The sequence below is a fragment of the Hemicordylus capensis genome, chromosome 6 (assembly GCF_027244095.1).
Source record: "Hemicordylus capensis ecotype Gifberg chromosome 6, rHemCap1.1.pri, whole genome shotgun sequence".
Lineage (NCBI taxonomy): Eukaryota > Metazoa > Chordata > Lepidosauria > Squamata > Cordylidae > Hemicordylus > Hemicordylus capensis.
Window position 1 is genome coordinate 121,830,162 of NC_069662.1, and position 19,851 is coordinate 121,850,012.

At 41.0% G+C, this 19,851-nt stretch overlaps 1 protein-coding gene across 26 annotated transcripts in view; it reads right to left on the minus strand.

The window, feature by feature from the left end:
- Window positions 1-201: 201 nt before the first annotated feature.
- Window positions 202-19,851, minus strand: part of HDAC9 (histone deacetylase 9) — a 670,023-nt gene continuing 650,373 nt past the window's right edge. For all 26 annotated transcript variants that reach the window (XM_053261002.1, XM_053261018.1, XM_053261001.1 and 23 more), the window contains one exon: window positions 202-7,765. In XM_053261002.1, the coding sequence (XP_053116977.1) occupies window positions 7,726-7,765 (40 nt within the window). In that variant the 3' untranslated portion in view covers window positions 202-7,725. The remainder of the gene's footprint in view (window positions 7,766-19,851) is intronic.

The following is a 19,851-nucleotide window of genomic DNA, read 5'->3' on the forward strand; positions in this document are numbered from 1 at the left end:
ATTTTATAGATGTTAGGCTGAGAAAACATCTCTGTCACATCAATGTTTGTGGTTCATTTTTTTTAATGCACTATAGCTTGGTACTACTCAACCTTTTTATGCTATAATAGCTAAATTTACGCTGGCAAGTTCAGATGCTATTTCTAAAACATCTATTTCATCAAGATTTAAAAAAATAAACACACACACGAGCAGAACAAATGCTCTTCTTTCAAACAGAGTTCTTTAATACACACAAGAATGAGAATATAGCCAAATAATTATACAAAACACAAGACTAAAGGAACTCTTCCCCGCTCCCAACCTGATTGAAGACTACTTCAAGCAATTCCAAAGCTGATGCATTTACAACAGACAAAGATTTGGTGTGCACACTGACTTCAAACAGATGCATTCAGATACAAAAATGTATCGGGAATAATATGCTTCCTTCTCATATAAACACTTTTCCTTTACATTTAGAAGAACTTTGCCCCATAGTAATACCCCCATTGGCAGATTGTAACAATAGACAAAGTATATTTTCCCCACTTCAGCCTCCCTTAAGATGAGTAAGAAAAATGAACAAAAGTTTACCATTTTGGATTAAGTGGGGATTACAATTTGTGAAACCAGACCACAGAAGAGTAGTCTGGGACAGAAATAAGAAGGGAATGTTATCAGAAATAAGGTATGTAAATTGTCTAATGTATCAGGTAATGATAATCTAGACCAGTTGTTTGAAATAAACAGCAATAGTCCTGTACTAATTTATGTTAAGTAGATTCTTTTCCTCTATGGCATCATATTTTTAAAATAGTTAAAATTGCAAAAGATAAGGTATCAACAATGATAATTTTTAAATTTTTAAAAAGTTTATTCAAATCTACGCAAAGTTGTAAACTTTTCAATCTTAATCCAGATTCTTGCAAAATCTTATCACTTTTAACTCACTGTTTCATGAATGTTGCCCTCTCCTCAGCCCTGTCAAGAACAGTGAATACTTTGAAGACCCAAACTAGAGATGTGCAAACCGGCTCAACGTCAAACAGGTTCAACATGGAGCCCAATACTTTGCATGGAAGTAAGTCTCACTGAGTTCTATGGGACTTGCTCATGAGTAAATTTGCACAAGATTGCAATTTTTATCACAACTAGCTTTAATTGGATTTGATTTTAATTGGATTAACTTGTCTATACTGCATTATAATTTGATTAAGTGTCAAGCATGTATAAGACAGAGAATAGTAATGAAACATTCAATTCCGTAAAAGAGGACTAGAGTCCATGCACTCTCCTTATATGGTGCATTTAAAAAGACATTTGATTCTGTTCTGTGATTGCTCCAAGTGCATTAAGGGCTTGATGCCTATGTGAACATCACATGGTCTTTCGAGACAGGTAGCTGAACTACTGTATATCTCCCTTCAAAAAAATAAAATAATGAAAACTCAGCATCAACAGCAAACATTCCATAGATCTTGTGAGCTTAGCATCCTAGAAGCTCACAAAGCCAGTTATTAAAAAAACCCCAAAAACTTTTGAATTTACAAATGTATATACGTAAATATATACGGTTTGGTTTGACAGTCCAGAGTCGAACCAAACCACCCCTTGTTCAGTCCAACCCTGGACTGAACATCCCCCAACTGTACAGGGGTTTGTGGACTTTACATATTTAATTATTTATGTATTTTACTGGGGGCAAATCTTTAATGTCACTTATCTCCTCTGGGGGAGTTGTTGGAGGTGGTGGTAGGGGGCTCCACGGAAGTTCCCCCTCCCCCCACCAGCCTCAATGGATCTGGAACCAGCCCATTCCGCTGGCTCTTTGGCCTGGTGGCCATTTTGGAGGCAGCCGCACCTGCGCAATTGGCCTCTGAGAGGGCTGGGTCATGCCATGCCTCTCAGCGACCAATTGCACAGGGGCGGCAGCATTGAGGCCCGCGGGCTGCGTTGAGGCCAGCAGGGGGAGGGGGGACCTCTGCGGACCGCTCCCCACCTCCAACAACTCCCCTGGAGGGGATAAGTAACATTAATTTTTTTCCAGTGAATAAAATAAAATAAAAAGGTTCATGAACCCCCCCCCCCGACCGAACCAAACGGGGGGGGGGGGTTGAGGGGGTGTGGGACCAAACTTGCCCGGTCAGGTTTGCGTCGGGTCCAGACTCGAACCAAACCGGGCCAGCCGGCTCCGTGCACATCCCTAGCCAAAACATATGTCATGGCAAGCAGAAGAATTGTGATTGGATTCCCGGATTGCTTTTTTAACTAGGGGAGCTGAGATGGACACTCAAATAGACTGAGAACAGGCTTAACTCTTTCCCCCGGACTTTAATTTAAGTATCTCACTAAGCTACAACTAGTACTACTTGGCACCAACTTGGACCTGTATTGGATCCCTTTCCCCCAGAGGAGCTAATAGCAGCAGCTGGGAAGGTCAACTTAGAGGAATGGTGCAGAGTAAAAGGCTTTAAAAAAACAAATCAAAACTTCACCAGTGCCACTGTCCTGTTTCATTTTAGGAACCCCTGTGGTTGCTTTAAAACAAAACACTTTTTTAAAAAAATCAAGAAACCTTAATATTGATCTTGCATGTCCCATGTTTTGGCCCTGACTTATGAGGCTGAAGAGAAGTTATCCTTTTTCTCTTAGTCACTGTCAGTAATGGCTTGAAACAGATATTTCTGCCCATGATACCATGCATTCATCCCACTTTGATCTTGTCTCAAAAACCTGAAACCCCTGTTTGACCAGAAGCAATAGTGGAATGGAAGAAATGTGTGTGCACATACAGCGAATTGATGCCTCTCTCAAGCCACTTCCAGCTGTCAGAAAGAAGCTGTTGTCTATTTCCAGCTTTAGTTGGTTTCGCTAAATTTGGGCTGGGCTCGACATGATTCTCCTATTGCAGATGTTCATGACAGCCTGGAATGTAATAAATAAATACCACTGGAAAGATTTTAACATTAAAGGAGTGAATGCATACATCTCAACAGAGCGGAATAACCCTTGCTAAACTGAGCAAAGAGACACTACTTAAAGTGTGTGATTATCTTATATTTAGTAGCGGGAGAGCAACAGGCTCTATCAAACCCCGGCACAGCATTCCTCCTGTTGGTGTCTACCTTATGTTTCTTTTTAGACTGTGAGCCCACACACACACACACACACCCCGCTTTGGGAACTTTTGTTGAAAGGCATTATATAAGTGGGGTAGTAGAATTTTCTGCCACCTAATGTAGCAGCACCTAATGCTGGGAAAAGTTGAAGGGAAGAGAAGAAGAGGACGACCAACTGCAAGGTGGATGGACTTGATTACAACAACAATGAATGCACCACTGAGAGACCTTAAAGGCCAAGTTGAGGACAGATCCTCCTGGAGAGAATCTATCTATGTGGTTGCTTAGCGTCGACTCCAACTTGACAGCACTTAATCAACCAATCAAATGTAGCAGCAATATTTTGAAAGATTTTTTATCTCCTCTAAACACATGTATGTATGTTGTAGGTGGTAAAAACCCTACTATTGTGGCATATTTCTTTTTGAAGTAAGCTGTGAAATATTTTGCATCTTTACATGTTGCATTTTTAAAAATTGTCTGATATTGCTTCTCTCATATAGTGGCAAACTGATGTGATGAAATTTATTAAAGAGAAAATGGAGGATTTCAAACAAAGTTCTTCCCCAATTCTGCCTAATAGTAAAACACAAAGGCTAGTCATGTCTAAATATCTTTGGAATCAGTGGAGAAAGTGAATCGTGACTAAACTCCCATTAATTTAAATGAACATGGAGCCCAATACTTTGCATGGAAGTAAGTCTCACTGAATTCTATGGACTTGCTCATGAGTAAATTTGCACAAGATTGCAATCTTTATCACAACTAGCTTTAACTGGATTTGATGTTGATTGGATTAACTTGTCTATACTGCATTATAATTTGATTAAGTGTCAAGCATGTATAAAACAGAGAATAGTCATGAAACATATTCAATTCCATAAAAGAGGACTAGAGTCATTCATTCATTCATTGGATTTCTATACCGTCCTTCCAAAAATGGCTCAAGGCGGTTTACACAAAGAAACATAATTAAATTAAATTAATTTAATCCATGCACTCTCCTTATATGGTGCATTTAAATTAAGACATTTGATTCTGTTCTGTGATTGCTCCAAGTGCATTAAGGGCTTGATGCCTATGTGAACATCACATGGTCTTTCGAGATAGTTAGCTGAACTACTGTATATCTCCCTTCAAAAATAATAATAATGAAAACTCAGCATCAACAGCAAACATTCCATAGATCTTGTGAGCTTAGCATCCTAGAAGCTCACAAAGCCAGTTATTTTAAAAAAAACCTTTTGAATTTACAAATGTAAGTACGTAAATATATACGTATCTCTGCAGCCCTATAAGTACACATTTATTTTATTTTTGAATTTCCCTATTTTTCTTCTAAACTGCATTCTACCACCTGAATTCATTACCTGAAGGAATGATGTGATGATCAGTGTGTATTTATTGGCATGTGTGTGTGTGTATAAAATTGTTTTCATGGGAGAAATCCAGAAGTCTTCTGATTATTGACAATCCCTGCTTAGTTTCAATAATGCTGTAATATCTGGTGCACTTATACTATTCACTGTTAAGGATAATATTTAAAACTGTATATGGTAATATGATAGTATTTAAACAGTATTTTTAACACCCTATCTGCTTTAACCCTCTACCACAGATGGGTGCAATGCAATGCAATGAAATGAATAAAATAAAAGAGCTTCACTGAAACTCTTATCACTTTTTAATTACTTGTGTGTGCAGACCTACAGGCATCTATCCACTTAACAGAGGATCAGTGCTCTCACTTTGACATTGCTGTTTGCTCTACTTAGCAAAATACATATGTGTATCACATGCAACCATCTGTGAAATCATAAGAGAAGTCACACATGTTTCTTTAGAAGTGCTTCTGATTTCAATTGGGCATCCTCCCAAATAGGTGTATGTAGAAGACTGCAGCCTTACAGTGCAACTATATGTATATTGACTTGGGCATAAGGCCTCTGAGCTTAAGGAGGTTTATTCCCAAGTAAGTGTGGGCAGGAATGCAGTCAATTGTTTGGGTCCCGTTTTGTAAAGTGACTGCAAACCTCTGTTCTATGCAACTGAAATATACACATCTTTTCTTTATTATCCTTTGCTACCTATGTAAAAGCGTACCTTTTGAAAGTTGTAATATTTAGTACGGGGAGAGCAACTGGCCCTATTCAACCCTAGCACAGCACCCCTTCAGTGGCTGTTGCTGGTGTCTCCTATGTTTCTTTTTTAGATTGTAAGTCCTTTGGGGGACAGGGAACCATCTTATTATTATTCTTTTTTCTATGTAAACTACTTTGAGAATTTTTTGCTGATTAGTGGTATAAAGTAGTAGTAGTAGTAGTAGTAGTAGTAGTAGTAGTAGTATAAACTCAAAGCTAAATTATTAATTATTGATCATATTTTAAATTTTGACATCAAAAGGAAAAATGCATGTTATTACTATAGAGTGGAGGTTTTCAGCATTGCCACTTAAAATATGATGCCATATTATCTTAAAACCACAAAACATAAATAAGCAACATCAGATGACAGTTCTTTTCTTCTTCTTCATAAGACACAGTTTATAGGATGCTTATTAGACAGTTGGAATAACCTGTTAGGTAGAATTGCTAAGGCAAGCTTTCAGCATTGCCTTACAAATGCAACCCTATAGACACCAAGGACTAAACTTGGTATCTACACTGAGGCAGATTTAAGTTCTTCAGATTGCTTCTATTTATCTGGAAAACAGACACTGGGTGATACACTAAGTAGGATTTGATTTTTTCCAAAAATTAATTGTAAGTATCTGTTTCATCATAACACTTCCATAACAAAAGACAACTCCATGTTCAACTGGGTCAAATTCTCTTCTGACTTCCTATTTCAAAGACAGTCTCAGATTTCCAAGTTATTTCAGGCAGTTTTCCTATAAGTAGTTAAAAAAAAAAGTCTTCTGAATTAAAATGCTAATTGTAAACAAACTCAAACACATTGGGGGAAAAATGCAGCCCGACTATATAACAAAAGAGACGTATATAATTCTATTTGAGTGAAATCTTTCATCTTTTGATTTACAGGTTTGAGTCTCCTATAACTGAAACCACATTGTTTCATATCTTTCATACCGCAGCTTTCCCTAAAAACCTTGTTTTAATTAAGGTTCCTTTCAGATGTTTGAATAAAAAGCATGACAGTGTTCACTGATGGCTTTAATGTATCCTTTGAGCTTGGAAAATATATAAAACAAGAACATCACTCGTTGTTCAAAGAAAAGCTGGCTATCGGATACTGAAAAGGAGAATGACTGAAGAAGGTAGATAATGGTCTTTAGGGGTGTGCGTTGGCGGGGGGGGGGGAGTGGGGAGTTAGCAGGTAGCTAGCCTAACTTCTCTATCACTATTTGTGTCCCTTAAAAATACTCTGAGACTGAACAAGTGCCATAGTCCCTTTCTGTGATAAGGCAACATGTGTAAGAGTTTAAGCATACATTATCAGCGAAAGGCACAACTCTTCAGTAACACTCTCAAATCCACAGTTACTTGCATCACAGTCTCGCTATGTTCAAAAGAGGAAAATAACTAAAGGCATCACCTTTTAGAAACGTTCGATATTGAGTTCTGGCCCTGGGGTTCGATGGGCTTCAGTGGAGGAGAACAACTGGTGTTCCAGTTGTACTTTCAAAACCAGCAGAAGCACCTGAGCTTAGAATGAACCTCAGGAAGATCCCTCTCTGCTTACCTCCCTTAAAGGCTGCAGCACAGGAACAAATCTGAAGCAAGGTGAGACCAGGTAGGGGAAAGCCCCTGAACTTGGAGAGAGGATTAGAATCTTATATGCTGACAGCTAAGGTTGGGCCCCAATTGTGCAGCACGAGACAAAAGACAAACCGTCCCTCTGTCCCCGCAGAGAGCATTTTGTTGCTCGTGTTTATGAAATGTCACATTAAAGAGGAAACTGGAAACAAAAGAAAAGAAAAAGAGAGGCTAGCGTGGAAGAGCACGTCACACAGTGATGTGTGGGAAGGCTGGAAAGCTTTGGAGCACAGCTTTCTTTCCACAGTGTCTTCCTGACCACTTTTCAAATGCATTTGCCAAACACGAAATTGCTACGGCATCTTGAAAATGGCACCATTGAGGAACACGCCATCATTTTATTACATTAAAGAACAGTAAATCAATCCTATAAACTATTTTTAACAGTGTGAAAAAAATAATACCCAGTCAAAAGTGTTCAAAAATGTCAGAAGTGGTGGGATTTGTGAAGCTATTTTCCCCCCAACAGTTGTTCAGACTGTTTCAATTTTCACAGGCAACCGTAGTCAAGAATGTAGAATTACTTTTAATATTTCTATTCTACTATTGAAGTCAGTGAGTGGCCCACACGGCATATGACTACAGGCTCCAGGCTTTCTCTCTCTGCAAGGTCTGTTTTACTGTAACTTTAGAATTGTAGCGGTTACATCGAAGGAGTCTTGGAAGGCCCTTTTAAGTCCATCCAACGAACAAGTGAGGCTGCTGTTCAGAATTTTGTGCCCAGTGTTTATATTCCATCTGATCTGTGCCACCCAGGCAGCAGACAAGACATGTCTAAGGGTGCTTTTGCGAGGGGGGGGGTGCACAATGATGTCACACACAGGAAATATCAGGGAGGACTTGGCACTTCACAAGGCTGGCTCTTCTTCCATGGGCTCGCCAGCAGCTCTAGAAAAATAAACAGGCAATCAGAATACGGAACCAGAGTACACAATGACATTGTAGATTTTCATGCATAATCAAAGCTGATTTTTAAGCTCTCCCCCATGTTTATTTGTGTTATTCAGTTATCCATAAATAAAGTTTCTTTCCTAGGAAGTATAAACAAATGTCAAGTGGAAAAACATTTTCGATCCAAGCAATCATTGCAAAAGGTTCCTGTTTATATTAAAATTGTCAGAATATTTTAGAACGTTCGGTTCAGAAATGCACATGCTTTGTGTCAGCAAAATCAAATAGTTTAATGGGGTAAAAGGTGCAACCCTCTCTCCCTCCCTCCTTATTTCCCTCTCTTTTTAAAATATTTATGGATCTAATTTATTCAGTTTAACCATAAGATACCCTCTTCAAAATCGGGTAATGTGCAAGGAATTCAGCAAAGTTCCCAAGTCATCTCGGCGGTGCTTCTTTGCTTTTAAGAGTGTGTTGGCTGCTTGCCTGCTTAAAACTTCCGAGCTCCAATTCTGAATTTGATTAGCAGACTGCTGCCATAAAGCAGGTATCTAATAATAATAAATAATCTGATTATGCACATCGTCTTTATTAGAAATCACCTGGGAGGCAGCCAACAGTCAGAACAAAATTGGCTGTTGGAAATGTAAAAAGAGAAAAAGTATCCCGCCCCCCCCTGCCCCCAATAGCTCTGGAGAGCAGAGGATCAGAGATTATTTTAAAAATTGCATTGCCGACAGGATGAGAAGTCAGACATGTGAATTTAATCCTAGTTTGTTTGAGAACACGCGCGCGCGCGCACACACACACACACACCCCTACCTTATACACACTTCAGTTTTGATGAATGCATATTTCCAGGATAATATTACCAGTGAAATCTCGGCTATGATGGAAGGATTCATTAATGACCTAATTTTATTTTATTTTTTATCACTGGGAGCATGGCTGAAGTTACATGGGCTGCTGCAATGAGGAAACTAGACTTCTTCCATGACAAAACATACAATCCCCTTTGGTCACTGAATCCGTTGTGTCTATTGCATTGGTCCTTTGTGTTTCACATTATACCTCACATACAAATTTAACTAATGATATATAGCTCTCCCAGCCAGGGGTGATACTGAGGAACATAAGGAAAAGACCAGCAGGAGAAGATTGTAGGGCCCCCAACAACACTCACACCCAACAGCAACAATTTCTCAATGCAATCAGAAGGAAGAAAACATATGGTGCTGAATCACATGGTAAGAATTCCCTAGGTACAATAAATAATAACTGGTAAAGACCTATGGTACCTGACTTTGCAAGCATAGAAAATATAAATATAGTGGTGAAATCTCTACGACAGCTGTAAAACATAACATAGCACAGAGTGTTGTTCATTTTTGGCATTTGTTTTGGAAAGAATACATAGCTTACTCATGGCATCACACTCTTGCATTATAAAGCTATACATCTTCTTATGTTTCTTGGAATCTAGTGTGGCTCTACAGCTAGAATGGGAGATGCCAGTTCAAATTCTAGCTAAGCCATGGACTCTCAGGGCAGGACTTTGACACATGGCTACATCTCAGATCTTGGCAAGATAAAAGTCAATGTGGTCAGAGCACCGAACTAGGACTGTGGAGATACAGGTTCAAAACCTCACTCAGGCACAAAATTTATTGGGTGATCTTGGGCCAGTCACTCTCCTCATGCTAACCTACCCACCTCATTAGATCAGCTGGGAGGGTTCTGCTTCATGTGGCAAATCCTGCCACATTTAACAAAGTCCATTTGTAAAGCATATGGGACAAGGCATTCTTGGTTATTGCCCCCAGTTTGTGGAACTCACTCTCAGAAGAGATCTGCATGGTTCCCTCACTCCTAGTCTTCCAGAGGAGACTGAAGAAGACTGCCCTTTTTATCTAGAACTTTGGCCAATGAGCAGTCCTCCGATTTCCTTTTAGTTGACTGTAGCTTTATCCATTTATTTTGAGTATGTTTTTAATTAAAACTTTATTATTGTGGTTTTTAATTTGTTATGCACCACCCTGAGGTCTCAGGACAAGGATACAGAAATGAAAATAAACAAATAACCTACCTCACAGGCTTGTTAGAATGATAAAATGAGGGGGAAATGTGTGCTACCTTTAGCTACTTAGACAGTGGCCTGTCACGCAGAGCCAGGAGGCATCACGTACGGCCAGAACCGATCTCTGGTTTTGCATGACATGCCCCAGCTTTCGGTGCTCCCTTCCCCATGTGAAGGGATGGGAACCCAGTTTCTGAACTTGGTTTATTTTGAAATTTTGGCTAGAATAAGCCAGGATTGCTTGGTCCAGACATCACGACAGATCTGGGCTTGTTCTAAGTCAGATCAGAAGTAGAATCCTCAAATAGAATCATAATCTCTTGCACACAAAGAGGATGGGGAAGTACCCAAGGCAAGGGGATGGGGTGCAAAACCAGGATATAATCCTGGTTCTGCATAACATATGAACCAGACCACAGGGTAGGCTAAAAATTTAATAAATGAATAAAATGAAAATAAGAGCTACCTACCATGTGGGTTAACAAATATAATAATGGCTCTGCTGGATCTATTCTGTTTCCAGTGGCTGTCAGCCAGGTGCCTCCTGCAGCCTGCAAGCAGGGCATACAACTGATAGCCACCCCTTCTTGCTTATTCCCAGCATCTGGTAGTCAGGGATATACTGCCTCTGTACATGGAAGTTTCATTTAGCCACGACGGATCATCACTGTTGACAGACAGCACCCATTGTTTCCATGCAATTGTGAGCTGGATTGGAATGGGGCTGTAAATCCCCTTTCAACAGTTCAAAAGCACTACTACAGAGAATGGCATATAATAATTCTTGTAGGACTTTTGTATTACATCACCCAATTTCTCCGAAGTGCTGCCTAAAAGCATCCAAACCATGGAACATTTTCAAAGTAAATGATTACTGATGCAGCTGTCTGTCCAGCGCAAGGCTCTAATCAGCTCAATATACCAAATGAGTGATTATCAGCACATATGATGTGCAAGCCTTTCAAGGACAGTGGTGGTTTACTGAACAATCTTTGCATTTAAATCAATAGTTGCATCATTTTCATCCCTTTTTCTTTCATCTTCTATCAAATGCATCTCTCTTACCTATTTCTCTCTCTCTTGGCAATTTCAATTATGTTTCAGCTGCACATGAACCAAGAGCTCTCCTTTAATAAAACAAAACATTAAAACACCCAGAAAATCACAGCTTGCCCCTGCAGCCTGCACCACGTCGCATGTCAGAATAAATCAAATTGAGATAACTGTTTACTCGATGATGTCACTTCAAAGAGAGAGAGAGAGAGAGAGGATGGGGGGAGGTGGGAATACCCCAAGAATTATGCTGAGCTAGAACCATTCGCTCTCCCCTCCCTCTTTCAGTGGTAAATGAGTCAGATATACATTGGCCAGGAAAAGAGCCACTTTATTCAAACTCTGAGTTGGAAATGAGTCATCTTACTCTGAACAACCAATATAACTTCCAACACAACTGGCAAGTCTTTTGCAAAAAGAATGTTTCTGTCTTTCACCACACACACACACAGCTGATTCTGTACAGCAGATTTTCAGTTGGTACGTTAAAAAGCAGGGTTGGATTTTTCTCAGCTTGTATGATGTCTGTGTTTTGTGTGAGAGATGCTGTTGAAGTTTATGCTCATGCATGGAGCAGGAATTTAGAAGGCAAGAGTCTTTGGATCACACAAGGGCCACAAAGTTACTGACTAAATTAAAAGACTCTGCAGCGAGATAATCCTCTGCTAGTTACTGTACTTTCTATTTCTATTGCCAGTGTTAACTGAAACAGCTTACTGGAGAGAGCCAACAGTAGATTTTTGCTTGCTTGGTGTCCCATGCATGGGAAAATCCCACTCTAGCAGGGAGTCCTGAAGTAGGTACTATGTTACAATAACTATTCCCAGCTCCTCAGAGCCTCATATATGAGGAGAGACACTTGGCCAGAATGTGGAGAAATTTCTCCAAAGTGGAAATGCTCCACGAGTTTCAGAATTTTCAGGGCTTCCTCAGGAAACACTAAAAATCTGAAAATACCTCTGAATCTCAGGTTTCCTCCCAGGAACAATTTTTTTTGAGAATTTACTCAGATGGTTTCTCCACATCTGTGTGGTGGGCAAGCAGTGTGGAGCCTGTTTCTTTCCCTGCCTCCCTGTAGCCCCGAAAGGCTAGTCTAGGAAAAACCCCTTATGTTCCCATTTATACCACAGGGTGCTCACCAGAACCCCTAGTTCCTGTTCCTCCTTTAGAACACACTGTTCCTGCCAGTTGTGACCTGCTTGACCTAATGAAAATCTTCCCTATACCACTTCACCAGTTCTCTAGTGCAGAAGAAGAGGTGAAAAAAATACTCCTCCTCATGGCTTATGTGGATGATGACTGCCAAGCTGTGCTGAGGTAAGGTACGGAGGTGGGCTTTCATCTTTCTTTAGCCCTCAGGAGCACATCTCCCATCGGCTGGGCCACAAAACTCAAACTGAGGGGAGTGCTGAGTTTGACAAGCTGATATTTAATATTATTGCCTTAAAATTAATCAGCAAGATGAGGGTGTTTTTTTTTTTAAAGCATCTTTTAAAACAGAATATGTTATTTATTATTAGAACATACATCTCACCTTTATGTATATCATACACTCAAGGCAGTCAAATTTTAACTTTTTAATTTGTCATTTTAAATTTGACTTTAACTGAGGTTTATTTTTTTAAAATCAATTTCTATTAATTTTATATTGTTTTTATAGGATATGAGCTTTACTGATTTTGTGAGCTGCCCTGAGCAGTCGTGCATTGTAGGAGTGAGGTATACATATTTTAAATAAATAAATTCCACAGAATTTATTAAATAAATAAATTCCACAGAAGTTTGGAGAATCCAGAAAATACATGTTATCCTATTATAGCCATGATGGTCACAGTGACAGCAGAATCAAATTCATGTTTCCTTGGCAGCAAGTCCTACTGTGAGCAAGAGCAGTATAGTTCTGTAGAACTAGGGAGACCAGGTTTGAATCCCCACTTGGCTATGGTGTTCACTGGGTGACCTGGGGCTGGCCGCTTGTTTTCAGCATCACCTACCTCATACAGTTGTTGTGAGGATAAAAATAGCTTCTCTGAGCTCTTTGGAGAAAGGATGAGATATTTATTACATATTTATCTGTGCTTGAGAGTCTTCACTGTTGTCTCTTTCTGTCTGTATCAGAAGCTTGGGTTGCAATCCTGTGCACACTTACCTGGGAGGAAACTTTGCTAAAGACAATACTGGTCTGATGCAGGCAGAGGCAGACAACAGTGAGGATTCTCAAGCACAGTGATCCTTCCAGAGAATCATTTTCATAGAATGATTAATCATGCTGAATGTTCCCTGCTTTCAGTCCAGACTGATGAAGTGTACAGAATCTGGCAACTGCCTGAATTCCACTCTATCTATATTATCACATGTCATTCCCCTCTTCCTGTTCCCTTAAGCAATACTCTTGAAAAGAAAAGAAAAGAAAAAAAGAAGAAAAGAAATTGGTGTGAGTGTATGTGTGGGGGAGTAAACTTGCCACATCTGATGTTATAATGGCTTAGCTAATATATTTACACAAGTAAATGCATTGTTGGGGGGGACGGACGTGGCTTTATCTAAGCTCTTAGCAAATAAATTACTGCTAAGTGGCAGTGGTTTTGAATTAGCACACTCTCAAAACATGACAATTAACTGCTAATTAGTTTAAACTCTGTAATTTGATATGCCAAACTAATTACACCTTATTTTAGTTAGTCCAAAAGTTGATTTTATTTGATCATAAAAATTAGGTCACTCAGACGTGAATTATGGCTTCCATTTCATTTCCAACCTCCATGTATTAGGAAAAGATGCTGCATGTTTACATCTTGAGCTGACAAAAAGGCCTCTGCCATTCTTATACATTTGGCTCCTGTACCTAGGACTCTTCAGCAACTGTACTAAAAACAATCTAGATTGTGACTCCAGAAAATGAAATTCCCAGTTAAATTGCACAAGCCAGTAGGCTTGTATTGTAGGAAAACATATTGTGTCTTCTTCTGAATGCTATGTTGCATTTTTGTTGAATATGTATTTTTCTTCATTTTTACCAGGATGTTGGGAAGAAATATAGGAGAGTGGGCATCATGGGCAGAGCTATAATAGAGTCAATGGGTTCCTAGAGCAAGGGTTTCCCAGCTCCTGGGAGCCACCTGCCAGCTCCCCCATGCCTAGAACTCATTTCCCAGCCAACTGGCATTTGCTGACTGAGTGCATCTATGTTCCTTTCTCTCCCTCACTGGAGAGAGAGAAAGGCGGTGGGGCGGGGGGAATGCACCAGCTACAGAGGGCTTTCATGGCCATGCTCCCTTCCACATGATGACATATTTATTTTATTTTATTTTATTTTATTTTATTTTATTTTTATACCACCCACTACCAAAGTCTCTAGGTGGTTTACAAAAACAAACAAAAAATAACAAATCTAAAACATATATAAACCTTAACCATCCATACAATCAAAATTCAACTTAAAACATCAACTAAAAAGCTTGGCTGAAGAGATGTGTCTTAGTTGTTTCGTAAAAGCCATCATGGGTGGAGCAGCTCTAAGCTCAGCAGCAAGTGTGTTCCACAGCCCCTGGGGCTGTGGAAGAAACCATACCACTTTAAGAGAGACACCTTCTTCGTTATTAACCCTGCCACCCATTAAGATAATCAGGGGAGGTTCATCGGAGAATGCCAGTGGCTCATCTGGTGGCAATTCAAAGGCAAGCCTTTTCTGTAGTTACAGAGAAGGCTTACCCTCTGACAAAACTCATAATAGGCGGCAGGGTTCATAACGAAGAAGGTGTTTTCTTAAATACTATGAGCCCAAGCTGTTAAGGTCTTTATAGGTGATAACCAGCACTTTGTATTTTCCCTGGAAACCTATTGGCAGCCAGTGTAGTTCTTTCAAAACAGGAGTGGTCTGGTTTCTTCAGGAAAGCCCGGAAACCAACCTGGCGGCAGAATTCTGCACCAGCTACAGTTTCCAGACTACGCACAAAGGCAGCCCCACATAGAGTGCATTGCAGTCCATGTACATTGCTAAATATAAGAGAATCACCACTTTAAAAGGTGTTTTGGTTTGAATTCGAACTGAATTCAAACCAAATCATGAATTTTGGTTGGTGCACACCCCTAGTGCAAATTGTTAGGACTGAGGTGCTTTAGTAGTTTATTACTTGGCTACACAAAGCATATATTTGATCCACAAATCTTTCTGGTTGCACGTCCAGCTTCACAGCATTCTGAGTTCATCTGTAGAAGGTTTTCCTATTCCCTTTCCTTCTCACAATAGATTCAGAATAATTCCACTACATTTGGACTCTCCTTTGCAGTGTAGAAGTGCCAAAATTATTTGGCATAAATAAATGTAAGAACTCTATAATGTCCTTTTATACTGAATCACTTTTCTGACTCCTTCAACTCTCCCTTTCTCCTTCTTGCAATATATCTCTGTTCTGAGCATGGAACTGTTCACACATCATGTTGAAATACTTGATCGGTGAAGTGCATTGGCAGTTGTTCTTTCATTTTATAGAACTGTTAAATTCATGTCCAACTCAATCGTGTTAGGTCAGTGTGAAACAACAGCTGACAGGCAGGGAAAATGAACACTCCCTTCTTTATCCATTGATCAGAGTTCATTGTGGGAAACAAAGTATGGTTAGCCTCATTCATCAGAGGGCAACTCCCAGTTTTGGCCAAGCAGATCCATGAAAATCAATATGTTTTTTTAAGTATAAGAGTTGATCTTTAAAAAGGTGAGCCTTGCTTATTCTTTCTATGTCTCTGTGAGGGTACATTAAATTTAAAACACACCTCTTCCACCACATATATATTAAGGCAGTATTGACCATTTTCTATTCAATCAGATCTTCACTTAATGTTCCCTTTAATTTAAATGTTGTGAGGAGAACAGGCATAGGAATACAGCACACATGGATTCTAAACAGAATCCTGTTCTCTGGTTCCATATTACCCTGACCCATTTGTTCCATATCTCAGGCCCTCCTCTGCTATTTCATTTCCACACACACCTTAGGGGGAAAAAAATTAAAACACACATAGAGGCCGCATAGCATGCATAAAACAGGCCATATAACATACAGCTTTGGGCAAAAGAAAAAGTGGCAGACATCAGCAATGTTATATATGGGATCATAAAGGAACTCATGGAAGGTTTCTAGGTGCATGAGTACACCAGAAATTGTCTTACACTGAGTTAGACAAATGGTCCATTTAGCTCAGTATTATCTACTCTGACTGGCAGTGAGGTTCAGACAGGAATCTTTTCCAGCCTTATCTAGGACCTTCTGCATGCAAAGCAGACGGGATGGATCCAGCAGGAAATTACAGGGGGTGCAACAGAAATCCCCCCCCTAAAATATTTTGTTTCCATATATAAAAATAGTTGGGCTTGGATTTTCTTTCTCTTGCAAATTCACTATGCTAGGAGTGTCAAACTCAATCTGGTGGTGGGCCAGATTGGATTCTGATGCACTTTGGGGAGCTGCACATGGTCTTGAGCCACCTTCTGTCACCTCGTGCCCACCTCGTGCCACCTTCTACCTTCCTCCTCCTCTTCCCCCCATTTTCTCTCATTCCCTCCCCCCCACCCCCCACACTTGCCCTGGCACTTAAATAATGAAGCCGCTCACCGCTGCTCCTCCACGGCGCGGCTCGCTTGTCCCAGCCCCCTCTGCAAGGAGCACGAGGGGCTGGGGGAAGATCGGGATTGGCCCCGTCCACTTCTGGGGGGCGGGGCCAGAAGTCCCGAGGCTGCTGGCGCACCTGCGCCAGCTCATTCCTCCTCCAGCAGCCAGACCCTCCCTCCCATCCCTCAGATATAGACTGGGCACTTGCTGGTCGCCAATTGGGGCCGGGCAGGAGTTTTTTGGGCGCACACCTGTTTGGCTAGTGGTGTGTTCCTTTTTTCGCCTGCCTCAGGCTATATCAGGGTTTCTTAGAGGGTAGCCATCTGGCTAGTGCTGGGTCAACTTCGCAGGGTCGGCAGGTACAGTGCGGTCGAAATGCTAATTAGAGTGGGTGTGGCACCTGAGGTAAAGTAAATCTAGGAGGGCGAGCCGATCCCTTGAGGCTTGACAGATCAGGGATGCGGCCCATGCCTCCCTGCAGGCGGCATTCTCACTGTATGGCTGTGCAGCGTCGGTGGGATGACGTGCTGTTAGTTAAATGCCTGACCTTAGGTCGGTGAAGAAGGGCACCTCCGCTACTGGCGGAGGACTCGCCTGGAGCCAAGGTGCTATCGCCACGGTCTTTAGGAGGTGGCGGCCACAGTGTGGCCGGCCCGCTAGGCACCGCACTGCGTGGGGGGCCCTAGCCAATCCCAGCCCTTACGGTTGTAACAAAATCAAAATAAACATTGACCGTTCCACCATTACAATGTCTCCGCGTCTCCTTGGGGTCTTGGGACAATCCCCCTTTACACCGAAATAGACTCAGGGAAAGTTTGATTTTTTAAAAAAATTATTATTTTTTTTGCATTTTTAGAAGGAATTCTGGTCAACATACCTGTCAAAACCAGATTTTGCATGGACAATCCTGCCATTCTCTCCTCTTATTCTCTCCATTGCAGAGGTGTTGCTAGGTGGTGAAAAAAATCAGGCCTGCCTGAAGCCCATAGCCTCCCACATTTTGATAATTAAACCCTTTCATGCTCTCTAAAGGTAACCAAAACTAAAAATGAATCTCCTTTTTCTCATGCATAAGATTTATCCTGCAGTCAATACCCACACAGTTGAGAACCAGTGTTGTGTAGTGATTAGAGTGTCAAGACTAGGACTGGGGGACTTGTGTTCCTCATTCAGTCATGAAACCCGCTTCAGGACTTTAGATGAGACATTCTCTCTTAATTCCAAATCTGCCTCACAGGATTGTTGTGAGGATAAAAGTGGAGAGGAAGAACATGTACAATACCCTGAACTCTTTGGAGGAAGAACAGGATATGTGTCATAATAAAATATATGTATATGTGTCTATAGCATATACATATTTATGTTGACTTTTAGCCACATGCACTCCAATCCTAAGCATGTAAACTCAGAAACAAATTCAAAGAGCATTTTTTACAGCTATAACAGCAGCAAGCAGCCCAGTCTGATCTCTTCTATGAACGACATTTAAGCAAAAAGCATATGCAACTATATTGTATACTGGAAGATCAAATTAAATCAGCACTCCGATCATTGCCAAGTGAGGAGGCTATAGGAATTGATGGAATAGCAATAGAGAGGAGAGCTGGTCTGAGGAGAGGAGAGCTGGTCTTGTGGTAGCAAGCATGACTTGTCCCCATAGCTAAGCAGGGTCTGCCCTGGTTGCATGTGAATGGGAGACTTGATGTGTGAGCACTGCAAGATATTCTCCTCAGGGGATGAAGCCGCTCTGGGAAGAGCATCTAGGTTCCAAGTTCCCTCTCTGGCTTCTTCAAGATAGGGCTGAGAGAGATTCCTGCCTGCAACCTTGGAGAAGCCGCTGCCAGTCTGTGAAGACAATACTGAGCTAGATAGACCAATGGTCTGACTCAGTATATGGCAGTTTCCTATGTTCCTATGAAGAATCAGTCAAGGCTTTAACCAAACTATGCCAGGAAATCTGGAGAACAACACAGTGGCCAACAGACCGCAAGAGGTCAGTATACATACCAATATGAATATATATACCAATATATAAATACCAGTATTTATTTTTTATTTATTTTTTATGTTTTATATCCCGCTCTTGCTTCAAGGAACCCAGAGTGGTGTACTACATACTTAGGTTTCTTCCCACTACTACCCTGTGAAGTAGGTTAGGCTGAGAGAGAAGTGACTGGCCCAGAGTCACCCAGCAAGTATCATGGCTGAATGGGGATTTGAACTCGGGTCTCCCTGGTCCTAGTCCAGCACTCTAACCACTACACCATGCAGTTCACCATCCGCGAACTGGCCGGAGGTTCAGTTCCGGTCCAGACGGGACCGGGGGGAGGGGGAAGTTCGATCCTGAACCCCCAAACCTCCGGACCGAACCTCCGGACCACCTGATCGGTCCGCACATTCCTATCAGCAAAGGAGTAAGACAAGGCTGTATACTTTCTCATTATTTGTTCAATTTATATGCTGAACATACAATATATTGAGGGAAGCTGGATTGGAAGATGAGCACACTTTTAAATTTGGAGGAAAGAACATCCATAACCTGCACTACGCTGATGACACTACTCTGATAGCTGAGAATAAGGATGATCTGCAAGTTCTAGTAGTGAAAGTCAAGGCGCACAGGGGAAAAATGGGAGTATGACTAAATGTAAAGAAGACTAAACTAATGACAATGGTACTAAACTAATGACAATTCTGAGGCTGGTACAGCAACCAGCCTTAGAACTGATAATGATGACAATGAAGTGGTGGATAGCTTCTGCCTTTTAGGATTGACCATCAACACTAAAGGATCCAGCAGTCAATAAATACACAACAGACTAGCACTTGGTAGGGCTGCAATGAAGGCCTTGGGAAGGATATAGATGCCATGACGTGTCTATACCTACAAAGAATAGAATCCTTTGGACAATCGTTGTTCCCATGACACTCTGTGGATGCAAAAGCTGGACTTCGAAGAAGCAAGATAGAAAAAATATTGACGCTTTTGAACTTTGGTGCTGGAGAAAACTTTTGAGGATACCATGGACAGTCAGGAAAACAAACAAATGGATCATAGCACAGATCAATCCAGAATTTTCACTCAAGACTCAAACTATCATACTTTGGACTCATTATGCGAAGACCCAGCTCCCTTTAGAAGTCCATAATTCTGGGGAAAGTTGAAGGAAAGAGATAGAGGATGACCAGCAGCAAGGTGGATGGACTCAATTATGACAGCAATGAATGCACCACTGAGAGACCTTAAAGGCCAAGCTGAAGACAGATCATCCTGAAGAGAATTTATGTGGTCACCAAGAGTCGACACCGACACTGACAGCACTTAATCACTCAATCAGTCTATC